Below are 20,679 nucleotides of genomic sequence, written 5' to 3'. Positions count from 1 at the left end.
AAATGGATCCTTGTGTTGTAGGCTTCCTGTATCATTCTTTAGAACAAAGTTTGAGTCCAGTGGTACCTTTAAGACCAACAAAGTTTTATTCAAGGTATGAGCTTTTGGGTGCATGCACACTTCCTCAGAAGTGTGCATGCACATGAAAACTCATACCTTGAGTAAAACTTTGTTGGTCTTAAAGATGCCACTGGACTCAAACTTTACTCTGTTGGTTTAGACTAACACAGCTGCCCACCTGGATGTATCATTTTTTGTAAAACACAATGACTGAGATCTAAACACATAAAAGAAAATCCATTTTTCTATTCAGATTTCTGAAAAGTACTTCATTACATAAAAATCCAAATACTCAAGGGTACGCGCACAGAGTATCAAAGCAAAAACAAAAAAACAAACAATGGCTTCTTTGACAAGTCAGATCTTTATGTGACTAAATATTGAAAACTTCACGCATGACACATTTTCTACACAGATATGCATAGAAAACTGCACATCCCCTACATCCTCGGCTATCACAGGAGACCAAGTTCATATATGCCCATTTTAATGCATGTACACAACACTTGAAGTCTCTACACTGGGGGCTTCCAAGCATGTCTATGCAGGTTGTGAGGGACAACTGCACAGGTGGACAATTTGAAGACAATGAATGTCAGAAACAGAAGGTAGAAAATTTATCATAAGTGGTTACACTGAATAGCAAGTTTATCAGTAAGGATGTTTATGTGGTTCAGATGTCATGCTGTGAAGCCAGTCTATAATTTATCCTACACTTCCTGCTTGAAGAAAATAGTACTATTTGCATTATTAACATTAATATTGTCTGTATCCTCCTCCCCTTCCACTGTAGGACTCCCCATATCCACCTCTCCCACTGTATCCTCCTCGCCCTTGAAAACCACCTCCTCCCCTCCCTCCACCCCCTCCTCCCCAACCGCCTCTTCCTCCTCTCCCACCACCATCTTGTCTCTTCTGCCAGGGAGGCATTTCAGGAGGTGGTGGCTCAATTTCTGTTGGTCTGCCTCCACGGTCTGGTACTCTGCCCATCAAGACCTGTAAACAAAGCAGTTTAATAAGGTCATATTTCCCCAGTGAACATTCATATGCCATTCTTTCACAAGAAGGAAATAAAAATGTACCATGTTCGCAGCCACCAATGTTACTCTGAAGTAGCAGAAGTCACACTGCACATAAATAGCACTCACTCAGTGTTACAGATTTACAAAAAAAGAAAGACCTTCACATTGTTCTTTGACAACAAAATCATAATGGGAGCACCAGGCAGACATCAGTTTGTGCATGGAAAGAAAATATCAACAGCTGTAGAGTACTTAATATAATGCAGCAGTAAGAAAGTGGTGCTTTGAGATTACACAGAAAGATTGTACAAGACAGCAGGTTTCAGAAATCCATGCCTCCGCTAAACTATTGTACAGGACACAACAGTCTTGGATGTATAATGTTTCATTGTTTCTTTCTATGTATTCCAAGGGCTGGAGTTTTCACTCACTGTTAAAAACCCTGAATTCTCTTTCTAACTGTGTACTGCAGACATGTCAGGCCATTTCACACATTATTTGTGACAATACTGTCTATGCCACAGTCTCATACTAGCAAAAACTAAGGGTTGTCTGAACTGGTATGGTTTTTCAAACTGAAGTTTCCCCCAGACTAATGAAACCAAAGTCAATATACTTTGGCCAGTTCCTGAACTGGTGCCCTCACACTGCCAATTTAAGACAGTTTAAAAATGGCATAGAATTTACCCGATCCTTAAAAATCTCAGGAGAACTCTTTTCTCTTTCCCAGTTCCAAAGGTGTTTTATACTCACAAAAAAATATTTTGGCACTTGATCCCTAATCAGAGAATCTATTAAACAAAACCATCAATTAAAGATCTGGAGCAATATTCAGCAAAAACAGCCTGTAAGGTGCAGCCTCTGAGATGGTGTAGTTGTATACCTCTTCATAGGATTTCCATATAGGTGCTCCAGCTTTATAATAGGTCACCAGCATTCACAAATATCTACAGACTGGTTCAAATTAACACTGATAACTGATATAAGAAGTTACTTTTGACAATCAAGATTATCTCACAAGATTAGTATGAGGATAAACAGATATAAGGATTGGATGCAGTGGAAAAGCTCATGGAAGGAGCTGGAAAAGCTGATACTTCCCCACCTTCCACAATTAGGGAGCTACTGGTCCCAAAAATCCTTTTTAAAATCAGGAGATCCTTACAACCAAAATACAGTAAAAGTTGTGCTAACTGGCATCATTGGGTAACTGGGGTTGCCAGGTAATCAAACATGCCAGTTAAACAAGTGGGAAACCCACAGCCTGCTCCTCCACATCCTGAGAGCAGATGCAGAAGGGACAAGCAGTGCACTGGCTCTTTAAATTCCCACCTTCCCAATGCAACCATTAACTGGTGGTGTGTGGGGGGGCACATTCTGGCTGTGGTCAATGCACCTTCCCCCCATAGAGCCCAAATACACCACTAAGTCCTTCTGCAAGCTGTCTCTTGGATCCAACCAATACATTGCCAAGTGTTATATAATTTTTTATAACCATAACAGGTACAAATTAGTAACAGGCCAGTTCAAGAAAACGAAAAGAACTGTTGCTGCATTAGAGACAAAAAACATACTCTATTGATGGCACAAACTGTCTTCTCCCGTGTAATCCCACTGCTTGTTCTTGTGATCTTCGATAAGTCTTCTCGGGCAGCCAGAAGATGGGCTAATGAAATAGTTGATTTAGGAGCCAGTCCATAACGCTTGGGTTGATAAATCCTTGCAATATCATCTGTTTTCACCTACAAAAAGACAGTATTTCCAGAACTATACATCTAACATACACACAAATGGAGGGAACTTGATATTTATGTTCTGGCTAAAGTGCAGCCAGTCACTAATTGCAATTAAAGTTACAAAAGATGAAGATATAGCAGAAAGCCTAAAAAATGGCAGTGAATGATGCCATAGACTGGTGCCACGCAACAGGCTGACCAGGATTTGTCAGTAAAGTGAATCATGCGTGGATTCAGTTTTTTCTGCAGAAGCAACTTCAAAAAAGACATAGCTGCATACATGGTTACAGACTGCATTAGAATATGCCCCCTTTAAATCACTACATGAGAAAAAGTACACAGAATACAATCCACTGAATTTAAGCCAATTACTCTTTTCCTGTAAGGAAAAAATGCTGCTGCTGACACAAAGAAGCATTAGTAGAACGGAGCCACAGACACCACCCAGTCTCTTAAAGTTACCATTTTCTTGCAACAAACAAAGCTACTGAGGAGAACTTTAGCTGTGGTTCTGCAAAATAAAGCTGTTTAGAGATTGCAGGAAACTCAGCTACAGGAAGTAAACAATATAGCATACTTACCTTTGCTTTATCAGACCACCCAAAAGACTGTATAGTTACATCTAAGCGTTTCATTAACATGCGTCGGCGACATTCATATTCACTGCAAAGGGCGTCATTGATTTTTTCCAGCCTTTCCTACAGTATCGGAGCAAAAATAATTCAAAAGTCAAATAATTATACAAGCCTCGTGCTTTTACCTAATGATTCCAGAACCCTGTTGTTTTACCCAGACAAAGGCAGAAGCCTATCTGTACTCAAACCGATTTGAAAGAGTATGTTGAATTTCAATCCAAATGCAGACAAAGGACAGCCATTAACAGCACGCATTTAATCCCTTAACTGTGGATCAGTAAAGTGAACAAAAGATTTTACCGTTTGATCTGGAGTCAGAGGAGTTTTGAGCAGAGGTTTACCCACACATCTATTTGGAATTTTTGATAAAACATCCTTAACCTTAAAAAAAAAGAAACATAATATAAAGCCACTAATTTGTCCAAGGTATTTTTTTTAACAATCTCCTTCAGTTCCAGGTAGTTATCCTAACTATGAAAGAACTTTCAAAAACACTTTAGCTCTCTTTCTTGTTCTCACTGACTCCTGAATCACTTTAAATATGAAATTTTTGTTTACCATTACAGGTATGTGGTACTTTTTTATGTAAGATGTTCAAATGTAGAAAATGCACACTGTACCTTTCCTTCTGCATTGCTTAACAAGACTGGAATGTCAGATAACTTTGGAAGACCCAAGGCATCACAGATCATTTGGAGCTCTTGATGGATTTCATTATTCTTTGCCAAATGAGAAGTTTTACGTTCTTTGAAATGCAAGACTTGCAAAGCCTGAAGTTCTGTACTCAAAAATACTAGGAAAGGGGGTAGGTGGGAAATAAGACATAAAAGTATCTAAGAAAACATGGGGAGAATTCTGTTTATGTTTCAGTCAATAAACAAGCAAAGCTAATGCTGTAGCCAGTCTGGGTGGGATATAAACCTGGAAATTAATATTAAAAGACCCCCAAAAATGCAAAGACAATGCACTGTTATCATTGTTACCACTGTTTTTTAATGATAATGAATTTCCTATGAAAAAACCCTGTTTTTGATGTAGTGTCCTTTGTTTAAAATCAACATCGACAACTATAGTGAATCCTTGCTAAGAAATCCACATTTAGGGCCATCCACCTTTCTTTCCAAGCCCATTAGAGTAGCTTACACTAACACATCCTACTGTACATGATTATGGAAGAAAGGTCAGCCTGACCCAGACTGTGCACATGGCTGCTCTCTTGCCAGCAGCAGCTACAGAAACGGCCACCTGCTGACACCAAGCACAGTCCAGGTCACATTAACCTTTCCACAACTAAACCTGTGAATGAGGAATGTAGCCATGGGAACCAGATCTATGAAGCAGTTAAGCAGGATTGGCCTTGATCAGTATTTGGATGGGAGACCACCAAGGAATACCAGGGTCACTATGCAGAAAAAGGCAATGCAAACCACCTCTGTGCACCTCTTGGCTTGAAAACTTTAGAGGGCTGCTATAAGTCAGTGGAGGGGTGGGGGAGGGAGAGGGAGAGAGAGATCTGTAGTGCAGCCCTAAGCACAGTTAGATCCTTTTAAGTCCACTGACCTCCAGGGTGTAATTCTGCTTAGGATTGCACTGTTGGGCTCAGAAAGCACTGTGCCCAAGCTCCTATACAGAAGGAGCCCATCTTGAACTCTGCTGCAAAACATGGATGACAGGAAAAGTGAACTCTTTTCCCCTCCCCCACTCCGGTGCTGTAAGGAAAACATTCCGTCAACTTACATAGGACTTTAAGACAATCTTCTTTCTTCTTTAATCGGTCTTTAATTTCTCCTGATACAAGTGTAGAATAAGGACAGGCCAGTTCTTTTAAAAAACAGCTCATCTCCAGCTGTAAACCTTCAACATCTTTTCCATCTTTCAAAAGAACAAAGAGTGGGGGAATCAGTTTGGCAATGGTTCAAGCGCTAACTTTAAACATGGGCTCTGTAACTGGTTCAACCACATTGAACTTAGCTGGAATGTTTGGTTTTGAACCAGCTCAGATAAAAAGTTTGGCTTTCATCTTAAGACATGTATTATTGCAAAGCAGTTTCTGTGAATGAATGCAACATATTTATCTTAAGAAAAATATCATTCTAAACAGCCTATTAATAGGCAATTGTACCACATTTTCCAGACCTTGGTCAATTGCATTGTCTACTCATAGGACAGAATGAATTTCAGTCCCCAGCTATTCTTTCTACATTTACTTGGAAAACAGACACTGAAAACATAACATCAGCTAATTCTAATTTCCCCCTCTGTATAAGCAAGGAAGAATTAAAAATGCGATGCCATTATATAAATCTGCAGCCACATTCACAGTACTGAGACCAGATCTGGACAGCCAACATCAAAAGTGATGGCTTAAATGGTACAGAAAGCACCCAAGAGTGCTTCCAGGCAAGAAGAGAAAGGCATTTGGGGAGCTAATACTACACAAATACTAATCTGTGGTAACAGCATAATATACAGTTCCCACACAATGGATTCACTTGTTCAGGAGGGCTAGGGAAACTGGATCCAGCTACCTTTGCCTTCTTCACTAGAACGCTTGTTCCCGTCAGGGGATTTTCAACTGAACACTCTTTTCCCTAGGGGAAAGTTACCCTGTGCCTCCATTTTACTGCTTTGGAAAGAAGAAGGCGTCATTCTGCCCTTAACTAGAGTTCCCATCAACCACTACTGCTGGGGCAACTTCTCTTGCCTGCTGCTTTTGAACATTTTATTCCATTTACATGAAACCATTGAGAGAAGTTGTCCAAGGATTTTGATTAAGGTATCTTCCAGAGAAGTCAGCAGTTGTGGTTGGAAAAACAATCTTTTTTCACCTACGCCTCTAGGGCCTGAAAGAGACAGAGGTCTTTCTGAATTTGTTATAGAGATGTGGGGAGGAAATTGAAAAAAAATAGTGCTTTATATTTTCTGCAGAAAATGTTCCATTTCCAAACATTAATTATTTCATAAAATTATTAACAATGAAAGGATTCCATTCCCAATACAATAACGGGGAAGTTTAGCAGTTTCAAAGTTATAGTGTTTCCCAGATGGTTATTGCTAGAAATTGCATGAGAGAGAACATGTATGCTTTGATTTGGAAACAAACAACAACAACACATATAATAATCCAAATTAAAAATCAGAATTCATTTAATTAAAAACCAAAGCTTAAATTGTTATTGATATATCTCGTCTCACATGCTTGAAGCTACACTAGTAGCTTCAACTAATGCAAAAGACAACAGTCCATCTTTTGCCAGGGACTAGCTGCTTCAAACATGCAACATCTTCACAGGTTGCCAATTTATGGTCAAGTTCTTCTGAAAGCCCTTCATGACCTGGAACCTTCTCCTTAAAGTTCACATCTCCGGTTATAATCCCATGTGCAGCTATACTCATCTGGTCATCTCCTGCTCACTGGTCCATTCCTCCTTGGCTCATTCTAGGATATTCTGTCACTGGGCTTAGCCTGTGAAAAAGTCTGCCAAGGGCTCTGTGACAGATTGCAAAGATAAGCAGGTTTTTCAAAATGCCGCTTGTATCAGAGGGTCAGGGAGTTCAAGAGTTAATCTTCCCTGGAAAAAAGAACTTATGTGATTGGCTGCTCTACTCACTCTCTGATTGGTCAGCATCAGCTTAGAGAGGAAATAAAAACAGCTGATCTGGATCGGAAAGATTCATTCACCTTTTGGTCTTTGTCTGAAATCTAAAGTCTGGATCTGTAGCCAAATGGCTTGGCTTCTGAGGGAAGAGACTTTGGAAGTCAGCGATTTCTGTCAGGCATAGGGCTGCCAAGTGGGGGCAGGGGGTGGGTAAACCCCCGCTTTGGAGGCCCGATTTCTGCCGCCGCAGAATCGGGCCCCGGGGGAAACCCCACCTTGGCGTGCGCGTCACCAGGAAGTGACGTGGCACTCTATGGTTTTCCCTTGTATGGCCGTGGCCCCGCCCCCAGCGTGCCTGGCGTCCTCCTGTCAGCAACCTCTATACCATGTATCCTCATATTTATATATTCCCTGCCTGTTTAATAAAATCTGTATTCTGTTTTTTAAAGTTAATCTGCCTCAAGTGCCATTTCATGAGGGCTTATAAAACAGGATAACTCCTGTCTTTCCCTCAAGTTCCTGGACTGGGTCTAGAGCCTGAACAAATATCTGTGACAGGCTGGGACAATTTAAGCTTATCAAACAAAGAAGAAATACATGCTACTGGAGGGCAATTCAGTCACTATGGGGAACTAAAATATTTTTTGGTGGGAAAATCCTGCCTGGGTGTTGGGAAAGAGACAGGGGTCTGTCATAGGCTCCTTTGCTCCCTGTCTTCAAAAGGCCTGTAAACTGGTCTTATGTTGGAGGCCCTTTTACTCGAGTCTGTTACTAATTGTCCCTTTGGGAGTGCTACAGGTTGGATTTTATTGCGGTTGTTTTTTAGACGGGCTTCTTATTTTGGTTTTTATTTGCATTGACTTGGATCCAACAGAGCATTTCCAGAGATGGAAGGATTTCCATGTGTGGATCTAAGGCATAGTTTTATTGCAGTTGGCATCTGTTAACCTTATCAGCCATCCTGAATCCTTGGAGAAAGCTGGTATAAAAATATTGTAATAAAGGTTCAGTTCCAGTTGATCCTCCTCACCCTTAACTATTTTTGGGGGGTTAATTGGACTCCCTACATTCATGTGACAAAACTGCAGAGACAACTTTTTCCATTAACAAGCAGAATATCAAAGCCACAGAAGTCCCATTGTGCTTCTTTACTGCTCGGCGCAATTTTTTTACATCCAAAATGGAACCAGAAGCTGAATTTCCAGTTATGACTGAAGCAAACACTAAGCACCATCATTTATTCCATTAAACTACATGGAATTACCAGCTGTCGACGAGAGGCTCTCTTCCAGATCACACAATGGTTGTATTTGGGAACTTAACCAAACGCAAAGTTCACAGAAGTCATCTGAAGCCAGACCACTTTCTGCTGCTTTATTAAGGGCATCTTCATCTAAAAGAGGACCTTTGTACCTAAGGAAGAAAACACAAAATACAAAACTTACTATCTAGTCAGTAATGGCATCAGTTTTCAAAAGCAGAGGGGGGGATATTTGGTTGGTAATTATGTCATAATTCATAAATATTCTAGGAATCAAAAATAAGGCTGCATTGATACTAGATTTTGATACTAGAGAGCCAGTTTGGTGTAGTGGTTAGGAGCATGGACTGTAATCTGGGAGAACCAGGTTTGATTCACCACTCCTCCACATGCAGCTGCTGGAGTGACCTTGGATCAGTCATAAGTTTTTTCAGAGCTGTTCTCTCAAGGACAGTTCTCAGGAGAGCTCTCTCAGCCCCACCTATCTCACAGAGTGTCTGTTGTGGGGAGGGAAAGGAAAGGGGATTGTAAACCGCTCTGAGACTCCTTTGGGTAGTGAAAGGCAGGGTATAAATCCAATCTTCTCTTCTAGATAACTGGGTATGTGAATGCGACTTTTAGATAATTCATGTTGTTTATACATTTTTCAATGTTTAATATAAACAAAACTTCAATATGGATGCTTGGTGACAACAAATCTGCACAATATGTATAGAAGCAGCATCTAATTTAAAAGTGTGCCTGAACATAATTTTGCTTATTAAAAATAAAGGTTTTCTTGAGAATGTCCATATTATAGTGGTTCTATTATGCCAACTGCTTACTTCCCCCCAAATATATTTTATTATTTTAAAATAAAATAAAATAAAAACGTTAACAATATAACCATATACAACAATGTGGAACAATAGCTCTGCAGTAAGAAGTCAGTTACAATATTAATTTTTAACCAAAACAGTACTCTCCATTCTTATTAAACAAGGTGCAAGCTATCTATAATATCTATTCCTTTGTATTATTTATCACTATTCATGGATCACTCCTTTGTCGTGGCGAGGGGGCTTGCGTGGTTCGATGAAGCTGTGGGCTATGCCGTGGATAATGACTTTAAGGGAGGCTACAGAGAAATTGTAGAGAAATTGCAGAGAAACTCAGACCAAGCATGAGCCCCTGGAGAAGGAAATGGCAACCCACTCCAGTATTTTTGCCAAGAAAACCCCATGGACAGTATCAAAAGGCTAAAAGATATGACGCCGGAAGATGAGCCCCTCAGGTCGGAAGGTGTCCAATATGCTACTGGGGAAGAGCAGAGGGCAAATACAAGTAACCCCAGAAAGAGTGAAGCGGCTGGGCCAAAGCCGAAAGGACGCTCAGTTGTGGATGTGTCTGATGGTGAAAGGAAAGGCCAATGCTGCCAAGAACAATACTGCATAGGAACCTGGAATGTAAGATCTATGAATCAAGGTAAGCTTGACGTGGTCAAAAATGAGATGGCAAGACTGAACATCGATATCTTAGGAATCAGTGAACTAAAGTGGACAGGAATGGGCGAATTTAACTCAGAAGACCATTATATCTACTACTGTGGCCAGGAATCCCATAGAAAAAATGGTGTGGCCTTTATAGTCAACAAGAGAGTGCAAAAGTCTGTACTGGGATACAATCTCAAAAATGACAGAATGATTTCTGTCCGATTCCAAGGCAAACCATTCAACATCACAGTAATCCAAGTCTATGCCCCAACCACTGATGCAGAAGAGGCTGAAGTGGACCGGTTCTATGAAGACCTACAACACCTCCTAGAACTAACACCAAAAAATGATGTCCTCATCATCATAGGGGACTGGAATGCTAAAGTAGGAAGTGAAAAGGTAACTGGAATAACAGACAAGTTTGGCCTTGGAAAGCAAAATGAAGCAGGGCAAAGGTTAACAGAGTTTTGTCAAGAGAACACACTGGTCATAGCGAACACCCTTTTCCAACAACCTAAGAGGCGACTCTACACATGGACATCACCAGATGGGCAACACCGAAATCAGATTGACTATATAATTTGCAGTCAAAGATGGAGAAGCTCTATCCAGTCAGTAAAAACAAGACCTGGAGCTGACTGTGGTTCAGATCATGAGCTACTCATTGCAAAATTCAGACTTAAACTGAAGAAAATTGGGAAAACCACGAGGCCATTCAGGTTTGACCTAGATCGCATCCCTGATGAATATACAGTAGAGGTGAAGAATAGATTCAAGGGTCTGGATTTGATAGATAGAGTGCCTGAAGAACTATGGACAGAGGTTCGTGACATCGTACAGGAGGCAGCAATCACCACCATCCCAAAGAAAAAGAAATGTAAGAAAGCAAAGTGGCTTTCTGATGAGGCTTTACAAATAGCAGAGGAAAGAAGGAAAGCGAAAGGCAAAGGCGAAAAGGAAAGATTTACCCAACTGAACGCAGATTTCCAGAGAACAGCAAGGAGAGATAAGGAGGCCTTCCTGAATGAACAGTGCAAAGTAATAGAAGAAAACAATAGAATGGGAAGGACTAGAGATCTCTTAAGGAATGTTCAAACTATTGCACAATTGCACTGATATCACATGCTAGCAAGGTCATGCTCAAGATCCTACAAGCTAGGCTTCAACAGTACGTGGATAGAGAACTGCCAGAAGTACAAGCTGGGTTTCGAAGAGGTAGAGGAACTAGAGATCAAATTGCCAACATTCGCTGGATTATGGAGAAAGCAAGAGAGTACCAGAAAAATATCTACTTCTGCTTCATTGACTATGCTAAAGCTTTTGACTGTGTGGATCACAACAAACTATGGCAGGTCCTTAAAGAGATGGGAGTACCAGATCACCTCACATGTCTCTTGAGAAACCTGTATAAGGGTCAAGAAGCAACAGTTAGAACCGGATATGGAACAACTGATTGGTTCAGCATAGGAAAAGGAGTACGACAAGGATGTATATTGTCGCCTTGCTTATTTAATATATATGCAGAGTACATCATGCGAAATGCTGGCCTGGATGAATCACAAGCGGGAATTAAGATTGCTGGGGAAAAGATCAACAACCTCAGATATGCAGACGATACCACTCTAATGGCAGAAAGTGAAGAGGACCTAAAGAGCCTCTTGCTCAGGGTCAAAGAGCAGAGTGCAAAAGTGTGCTTGAAACTCAACATCAAAAAAACTAAGATTATGGCATCTGGCCCCATCACTCCTTGGCAAACAGAAGGGGAAGTCGGGGAAGTAGTGACAGACTTCACGTTCCTGGGATCCCAGATCACCGCAGACTGTGACAGCAGTCATGAAATTAAAAGACGCCTGCTCCTTGGGAGGAAAGCGATGGCGAACCTAAACAGCATGATAAAAAGTAGAGACATCACCATGCCAACAAAAGTCTGCATGGTCAAAGCAATGGTATTCCCAGTAGTCATGTATGGGTGCGAGAGTTGGACTACAAGGAAGGCCGAGTGCCGAAGAATAGATTCTTTTGAACTATGGTGCTGGAGAAGACTATTGAGAGTCCCTTGGACTGCAAGGAGATCAAATCAGTCAATCCTAAAAGAAATCAACCCTGACTGTTCCCTGGAAGGCCAGATAATGAAACTGAAGTTCAAATACTTTGGCCACCAAATGAGAAGGGAGCACTCACTGGAGAAGACCCTGATGCTGGGAAAGATTGAAGGTCAAAGAAGAAGGGGACGGCAAAGGATGAGATGGTTAGACAGTGTTATCGAGGCAACGAACATGAAATTAAGCAAACTCCAGAGCATGACGGAAGACAGGAGGGCCTGGCGTTATGTGGTCCATGGGGTCGCGAAGTTTTATTATTTTAAAATAAAATAAAATAAATAAGTTAACAATATAACCTTATATAACAATTTGGAACAATAGCTCTTCAGTAACAAGTCAGCTACAGTATTAACTTTTAACAAAAACATTACTCTCCATTCTTATTCCTTTGTATTATTTATCACTATTCTTGTTCCTAAACTTATTCTTACTTGGTACTAACTAATTTAAATTAAAATTAGAAAACTAAACTCTAAAATAACGTCCTTAACTACAAGCTTACCTAACCTATTCCTATCTAACAACTAACCTTAATACCTACATGTTCCTGCAACCAAAAGCAGGAAATCAGAATTAAAATCCTGACCGTTTTAAGGTACCTTCTTCCAAGAGCCTCAACTATGCTTTCCCCTTCGTTCCCAACCTACCCCTATAACCAATTCTGTAGTATTATTTACACAAAAAACATCTTACTGTTAATGTGCTGCAAAACATTCTATTGCTTAAAAAAACATGACATAACCTAATATATTTATAATAGCAAAAATCAATGTTCTGTGTTTCTTCTTGCATGAGATACTGGAATTTTACTTTCCCTGGGTGGAGTTGTGTTAAATTGCAACTTCTGTTTTGAGTTTCTCTTGTCAGCGTCATCTGGGGTTTTTAAACCTAGTTTCAGTAATAAAGTCAGACCATATGCAGAGCTTGTTGCTTGCAGACGTTCACCTTTATGTATAACTTGTAGAGTTGCTGAACCAATCAATTTGTATTTAACTTTAGCCTCTTGTAGTTTCACAGTAGTGGGCTTTAGCTCTCTCCTTTTACTTATGGCCTCAGAAGGTAAATCTGGGAATGCTTCAGTTTTATGTCCTTCAAAATCAAATGTTCCTTTCACTCTTGCTTCATTTAATAATCTTTTCCCCCCTTACTCTATAGTCTAAAGCCATTATTACAATATCTCTTCGACCTTTCCTTTGGGTGTTTCTTGGAGAACCGATGCGATAGGCCTTTACAATCACTGGTACTACATCCTCTCTAGATTAAGGATAATTGCTAGCCAGTTTGCCATAAAGTCAGAAAGTTCCTCATTTGTATTCAGTTGTTCCGGAAATCCTCTAAATTTAATGTTGTTCTTATGCAGTTCCATTTCAAGAGAGAGGGTTTTCTGTTGCATAGATGCATTTTCAGTTTGCAAAATGTGTGTTTCTTCCTCTACCATTTCAGCCAGAGTCATTGCGCACTCCGCTTTTTTGAGAGTCTCAGACCCAGGTCACATGGCAAAATTGCCGCGGGAGAAGCACGGATGGTGGGCAGATTATCCGGGCGCGATCACACCCCAACATCTGGGAAGTGGAGCACACCGGTGGCTTACCACTGACAATGCACCTTAAAAAACTAGTACCTCCAAGGTACTAGTAAACATTTGGCACAGGCTGCCTCCAGACGCCTGTGGTGTGATCGCGCCAGCGTGCAGCATTCCCCTCCGGTCCCTTGTTTACCCGCTGGCGCCGAGGGAAGGACCTGTGGTGTGCCGCCGACGTGTCTGATCACGTAATCGCGCATCAAACTGCGTCGGGGCAATTAGCCACGCCTCCCCCCCGCAATATTCGGCATGTGTGACCGGGGCCACAATTATATTTTTCTTTATTTCTATTAGTTGGTCTTGGACAGGTCTAAGTAAAGATCCCATTTTTAATAGCAGCCTGTCCTCCAGTGAGGATTTCTTGGTCCTCTATGTTCTCATCCGCCATTTTAGATTGGCTGCGACTCCCGCCTCAGCAAACTCACCATTGGATAAATCTCAGAAAAAACGGGCTTGCTGACCAAATTTCTGCAGCTTGATGATTTTTAGACAGTTGCCTCTCTCTCTGCTGATTTTTCAATGTTCATTTTGCAGATTTTTGTTGATTGTCTATATTGATTTATATAAGTTGGAGAAGAGCTTTGTGCTCAGGCGTCCATTCCCGCTCACACGACGCGCCCCCCCATGCCAACTGCTTACTTAATACACTGATTACACTGATTATCAGCCCCCCAAATACATTAAATCAGGTTTATTAGCACCTACAGTAAACTCTAACTTACCAGGTTTTAATCATAATTTTGAGATAAAAGCTAGAAATATTTCTAATTGCTTCCGATGGACACGCACAATTTTACACCTCTAATTTTTAGATATATGCTTAACAATCAAATGGGCTTAGAAGGGTGTGATTCTGCTTACTGCACTATAAGATGTTTTACTGGTATTTACTGTTATGCAAGCCTATGGTTTTTCCCAAGTATGCCAGAAAAAAAGAGAGACAGAGAGGGTCATCTTACATTCACATAAAAGTTACAGTTATGTTCAGTAATATTGGGGGGGGGTATTGCATTTCTAGGGGGCATCTTACATTTAGGGTTGTATTCCTTTCTAGTAAATACAGTAAGTGTGCTGCAACTCAGAGTGTAAACTGTATGACCTGCATGCATTTACAAAACCACACATCATAAAACTACTCTGGTCAAGGGAGGTGCACCCCCCACTGAGCATTCATTTAACTCAAACCTTTATTTGCTTTTGCATGATATATAAAATGGGCACTATGTGGCTGACCTTTCTGTGAATTTCAGTGGAGGGAGCAGGTCAGCACATGGACCTACTTCTTCTACTGAAATGAATGGAAGAACTCCATGTGCCCATGGAAGTTCTAATACTTGGGGGGGGAAGGAAATCACTACTGAATTGGGATGATCAAAAAAGCAGAAAGTACAAAAATTCAGGAAGTCAATTCTGACCTACACTGGAATGACATGTGTTCCTTATCCAGACTACAGTATTGACTATTAAAGCTGTAATCTTTTTACCTTGTGTTATCTTCTTGATGGGTCCAGTAAAACTGATTCACATATGACATATCACCAAATGTCTTACCTGTGAATGCTTGTGCGAACAACATAGGTAAATAATGTGTGAGCTAAATCAGTGCACACATGCTTGATTCCATGCAATGACAACAGACTTTTTTTGAATGGCCACAACAACATAAATTATAGCGATCACATATAACTCAGTACATGTAAACTTCTGCTCATATGTTACTTCCTCTACTTGAAGGCAGGCAAGCAGAAGCCATGGGGCATTCATTTATAGGAAATTCAGTGGCACTGCCTTGTCAGTAGGGCAAAAGGGAACAATTTGTCGGATTGGGGGGGGATATCTCTACCATAAAACAAGTGTTTGCTAGGCCTCACCCAGATGTTCTGTCCTAGCATTAGTATTGACATCGTGGCTAGTAGCAGCTGATGGATCTATCCTCTGTGAATCTGTGTAATGCCCTTGTAAAGCCATCTGTGCTTGTGGCCATCACTACACTCACTAGCAATGAACCCCACAATTTACAATGCAGTCCTAAGAAGACCGGAATGCTTATAAGTTCTCTGAAGTCAATGGGCTTCGAAGAGTGTAACTCTGCTTACAGTGTCACTGTTAATCATTCACTGAGTGAAATGCTTTCTCGTCCATCTTGAATCTATTGCCCCTCAATTAGACAGGGTGCCCCCAATTCTAGTGTTATACACTCTCTCTCCTCCTTGAATAATTTCATAAAGCTCAATCATGACATTAGGTCTGACATGCCTGTGAATGAAGTCATTACCTAACAGCTAGTGCTCACTGGGGAAGCACCCTTCTATGGAAAACCTAAGGCATCTTCGGCTTTTTGGTTTGGAGAACAGACAACTGCGGGGTATGGCAAATGCTTATAAAAGGATGCATAACTTCTAAATTCATTGCCAGAGGATATAGCAGGGTTCCCCAATGAGGTGCCCGTGTGTGCCACGGTGCCTGCCAACACCTTTTCCGGCTCCTACAAACTGTTCTTAGAAAGTGGCCAGTGCCAGGTAGGGCTCTGTGTCAGAGTTCCAAATGTGCCCACAAGCTCAGAAAGGTTTGGGGACCTCTGGGATATAGAAACAACACTAGTTCTGTTGGTTTTAAAAGAGGATTAGATAAATTTACAGATTCTAAGTCCAGCAACAGGTATTAGCCACATTGTGTAAACTGAACCTCCATGTTTAGAGGCAGTAACCTCAGAATAACAATCCTGATGGGCAAAAACAGCTTTGGCCTTTGTGCCCTGCTTGTAGGCATCTGACCTGCCACTGAACTAGATGAACCATTCATCTGAGTCAGCTTGGGTGCTCTTACGCTCATCCAGTGTTAAGAAAAATTAAAACTCATTTGTCATGAGCTTTTACTCACAGAAGAAGGCATGACATTCACAATGAAGAGCCCACAATCTCACAAAAGTAAATTGGAAGGTCATCTACTAAAGGAAGAGAGCTAATAGTTTATTAGTATATATTTGGGGGAAGTCTTCAACAACCAGAAAAGGCAACTGCTAGCTCTCAGCAAAAAATCAGATCCTATGCTCAAATCAGATCTGTGTTCAAATCTATACGCAGTCAGCATATGAACACATCTACTGTTTCATTATTGGATTTCCTTCTTTGTCTTAATTTAAAAAAAACACGGAATCAGAACTGCCAGCTTGAAATAATTTCACATCCAATTTCTCATAAAGAAGATTTTTAGATGTGAAAGTTTAGCCTGCGCACCGTTATAAACAGCTCCCTTCCAGATTACATCTAACAGTGCAATCATATCCAGTCTTCTCCACTTAATACAGACTGACTTTTAAATAAACCTGCCTGACATTAATGTGCATCTGTGTAACTATCATTCAACACACATGCGGCCGAAAGAGCGCAAAAAAAACACCCCTTTCCGGATTTCACAGGGAACGGGGTGGGGGGTGGCGTTTGATACTGGGAAGGGAACAGGAAAAGAGTGCTGAGGGTACTGTGAGGCTTGCTGGCCAAGAAAAGGGAGGGCTGGCTCATGTCCGCCTTTCTGGGTAGCCGAGGCGGTATCTTTATGTGAACTGGAGTAAATGCACATCATAAGCAGTCCTTCCACCCACTCTGCTGCGCCCACCGCCCACAACGGAAGTCTCTCCATCCCCCGCCTCATGCCGCAGCTCTCTCTCTCCCAGCACCTCACCCCAAAGCCTCCAGCGCGTCCAGAATATCACACTCCATTTTCAGATCCTGCGCCAGCTCCTTCATTGCTGCTCCCGCAGCAGCCTTAGTCCCGCCCCAACGCAATTATCCGGTGTCTCACTCAAACAGGCCCCACCGGCCCCTGCTGCCCGGTTCTTTGGTTCCTCTCTCCTATCAACAGATCCCGCCCGCCACGCGTGTCAGAATTGCTATTCATGTTAAGCCTCTTTACAGTTCATTCTTCATCTTCCCCCTCCATTATAAATATCCAGTACTGTCCATTCATATTGTTACACATTTCCTCGAATAAAGGGCTCTGGTGTGCATGACAGTCTGCACAAAATTAACAAGAACCCGTCGGGAACAGCAAACGTATCTATAAGGGTTAGTCAACGAACAGCCGCCGTTGGAAAAGGTTGGTGATTGGCTTCGTTCCATTTTCCGACTATGACACTCAATGCAAGCCACTCGCTCAGCCCCGAATCTCACGTAGATCAATGGCGTTGTGAAGTTGACTAGAGAAACTTAATAAATCAAACTGGAAGTAGTTTCCGGTCTGGTTCATTTCATCCTGAAGGACCTATGGACACCGGTGAATATGCGAGTAAGTCTCCTTGATATTTTCACATGCTAAAAACAAAAACACTAGGAATAGTTACGGTTCCAAAGGTTAATTCCACGTAAACTTTCCATGTAATTGATTTTATTTTTATAACAAACAAACAAAGACAAAGAAACAAAACCAATAATAATACATACAGGCATACCGTGGGAAAATCTCTCCAACTCTGAATTATCTGTTAGGTTATCCATACATCTCTCAGTAAAAGTATATTTCTACATCTTATAGTGTTAAATATAACTTTTGCACATTTTATTATAGATACTCTCTCTTTTTTTATAAACAGATTTTATTGGTTTCAAGGAAAGATACTACAAAGAAATGAAAAGAAAAGAAATGAGATACAGAACAGAAAAAATACTAACATAATGGACACTATACTCTTACATCAGCTTAAGTTACGGTATACTTGTAAACTCTAGGTCTTCTAGCCCTCGTCTGTAAAGCTTTTGATACATTTCATGTTTTAAGTTCTCCAAGATAATTTTGTATCCAGTTGTAAAATCTCACCCATTTTCTTTAAAAGTAATTTTTTTGTTTTTCATGTAATTGTAAAGTTAGTTTATCCATTTCTGCTGCATCCAACAACCAGAACATTAGTTCTTCCTTTGACGGTGTTTCTTCTTTTTTCCAGTATTTTGCATATAACATTCTAGCTGTTGTTACAATCTGTATAGTCATACATACATCCTGTATATTAACATTTTGTGGAATAATATTTAATAAAAATAATTCTGGTATGAAAGGTACATTTATGTCAAGATTTTTTTGTACTATGTTTTTATTATAGATGCTCTCATTGTTCTCTATTGCAGTTATATTCAGGCTTCATTTTATGTATTCTTCAATCCATCTGTAAAGTCTTGACCATGTATTTTCAACATTTTCCTCTTTGTTGTTCTTGTTGTTCAGTCACACAGTCGAGTCCGACTCTTCATGACCCCATGAACCACATCACACCAGGCCCTCCTGTCTTCTCTCATGCTCCGGAGTTTGCTTCTTCTTCAATCCGTCTGTAAAGTCTTGACCATGTATTTTCAAAATTTTCCTCTTTATGTCCTTTCAAATTTAAGTTAATTTATCCATTTCAGCAGTTTCAAGTAGTTTGGTTATTATTTCTTCTTTGGAAGATGTCTCCTTTCTTCTCCAATATTTAGCATATAATATTCTAGCAGTTGTAACTACATGTAAAATAAGATAAGAGTTTTGCTTTTTACAATTTTCTGGAAGTATATTCAACAAAAACAATTCTGGTACAAAGGGTAAGTTACTTTTAATTATTTATTTATTTATTTGCAATATTTCATGTGTCCAAGCCCAAAACTTTTTGCTTTTATCATAAGTCCACCACATATGAAAAAAGAACCAACATTTTTTTTGACATTTCCAACAATCATTTGACATATTAGGATAAAACTTGGATAGCTTATCTGGTGTAATATATCATCTATAGAGCATTTTATAAATGTTTTCTTTATAAGAAATTGCTTTAGTAATTTTTATGCTTGTTTTCCATACCTTGGACCATTGATATAGATCAATATTATGCCCCAAATTTTGAGCCCATTTAACCATAGAGCAGCTAACCACTTTGTCTTGGGTTTTAATTTCTAGCATTATAGCATATAATTTTTAATTAGCTTATCATCAGTATAGATCAGTGGTTTCCAAACATATTTGGCCTACCGCCCCCTTTTCAGAAAAAAAATTACTCAGCGGCCCCCTGGAAATCTACCTTCAAGAAGTGGACAAAAAGATGCAGTGACAAATTTGCACATAGTAAAGAAAGATGTTGTTTGAAGATGTTGTTGTAAAGAAAGATGTTGTTTGAAGCTCGAAATCATAAAAGTATTTTATAAAATCAACCATAGTAACATTTGCATACACACAGAAAATTAAGATAACAAAGGATAATATTAAAATCACAAATGACATTAAAAATAATCCTAATGAGAAGGATGAACCTGGTGCACTGCTATCAATTTAATAATGTTTGGCTCTATTTTTGTCAGCAGCAATCTTAAATCACTGCGATTAGCTATTTGCCGTCAGTTTCTTTTGTTAGTTAACAGATCTCTGACCACACTGAACCCATGTTCCACTAAATATGTTGAAGGAAATGCAATTAGAAACTTTTGTACTATAGCCCTTAATCCAGGATACAGTGTAGGTATCTGCTTTTGCAGCCAGAACTGTTGGTAGCCATCTTTGAATTTAAATTTAAGTTCCTCATTTGTTGTTACTTCTATAAGTTCTTCTTGTAATTCTGGAGATTCTTCTGTGCCTGTACTTGAAAAAGGGTCCAAAACCCAGTCGGGTATGTTCGTTTGAAGAATATCTTCAAATCGTTGATTAAAGTCAGAATAGAGAGCCTCCAAGTGCTGACAATAGGTAAGCAAGTCTTCATCATGTTTTTCTACTGTTGATAAATTTGGAAACTGGCTGAATTCTCCTCATCCTAAATTTCATTTGTACAGAAGAAGTTTTGCCACAAACACAGAAATAACAGTTTTTGTTTTGATTAAATTCAGCTCATCGCCTTGGAGCTGTAGATTTGTTTCATTAAAGTTATTAAACAAGTCTGTCAAATAAGCTATGTCTTTTTTGGAATCAATCAAGTTGGCTTGTAAAGCATCATCTTTGTTTTCTAGGAACACTAGCACTGAGTCAAAGAGTTTATAAAACTGATCCAAACAGGCACCTTTTGATAGCCAACAAACTTCTGTATGAAGCTGCAAGCGATTGAATTCTTCATTGTTTTCAATACAAAGTTGTCCAAACAATCTGTCATTCAGTGAATTGCTTCTGGTTTTGTTGACCGCTTTAATGACATAATATAATGACCTATATAGGCGTTCACTCAGATTTTTGGCAACTAGATTTTTACAATGAATGACACAGTGTACAG

General features: G+C 40.0%; 1 protein-coding gene and 1 pseudogene across 1 annotated transcript; both read right to left on the bottom strand.

Moving 5' to 3' along the window:
- Nucleotides 1–260: 260 nt before the first annotated feature.
- FAM98B (family with sequence similarity 98 member B) lies at nucleotides 261–17,234 on the bottom strand. The gene is made up of 8 exons (XM_015421355.1): nucleotides 17,151–17,234; nucleotides 8,317–8,465; nucleotides 5,191–5,325; nucleotides 4,074–4,246; nucleotides 3,754–3,834; nucleotides 3,400–3,516; nucleotides 2,657–2,824; nucleotides 261–1,056 (listed from the first exon to the last, which is right to left on the bottom strand). The coding sequence occupies exons 1-8, from the start codon at nucleotides 17,213–17,215 to the stop codon at nucleotides 817–819; spliced, it is 1,128 nt and encodes a 375-aa protein (XP_015276841.1). The 5' UTR covers nucleotides 17,216–17,234; the 3' UTR covers nucleotides 261–816.
- Nucleotides 17,235–19,717: 2,483 nt separating this feature from the next.
- On the bottom strand, nucleotides 19,718–20,671 carry LOC107118951 (annotated as a pseudogene).
- Nucleotides 20,672–20,679: the final 8 nt, after the last annotated feature.

Source organism: Gekko japonicus, unplaced genomic scaffold, assembly GCF_001447785.1.
Source record: "Gekko japonicus isolate JY-2015 unplaced genomic scaffold, Gekko_japonicus_V1.1 scaffold581, whole genome shotgun sequence".
NCBI classification, from domain to species: Eukaryota; Metazoa; Chordata; class Lepidosauria; order Squamata; family Gekkonidae; genus Gekko; species Gekko japonicus.
Note: the sequence above shows the minus strand (reverse complement) of the source record. Positions and strands in the feature narration are given on the sequence as shown.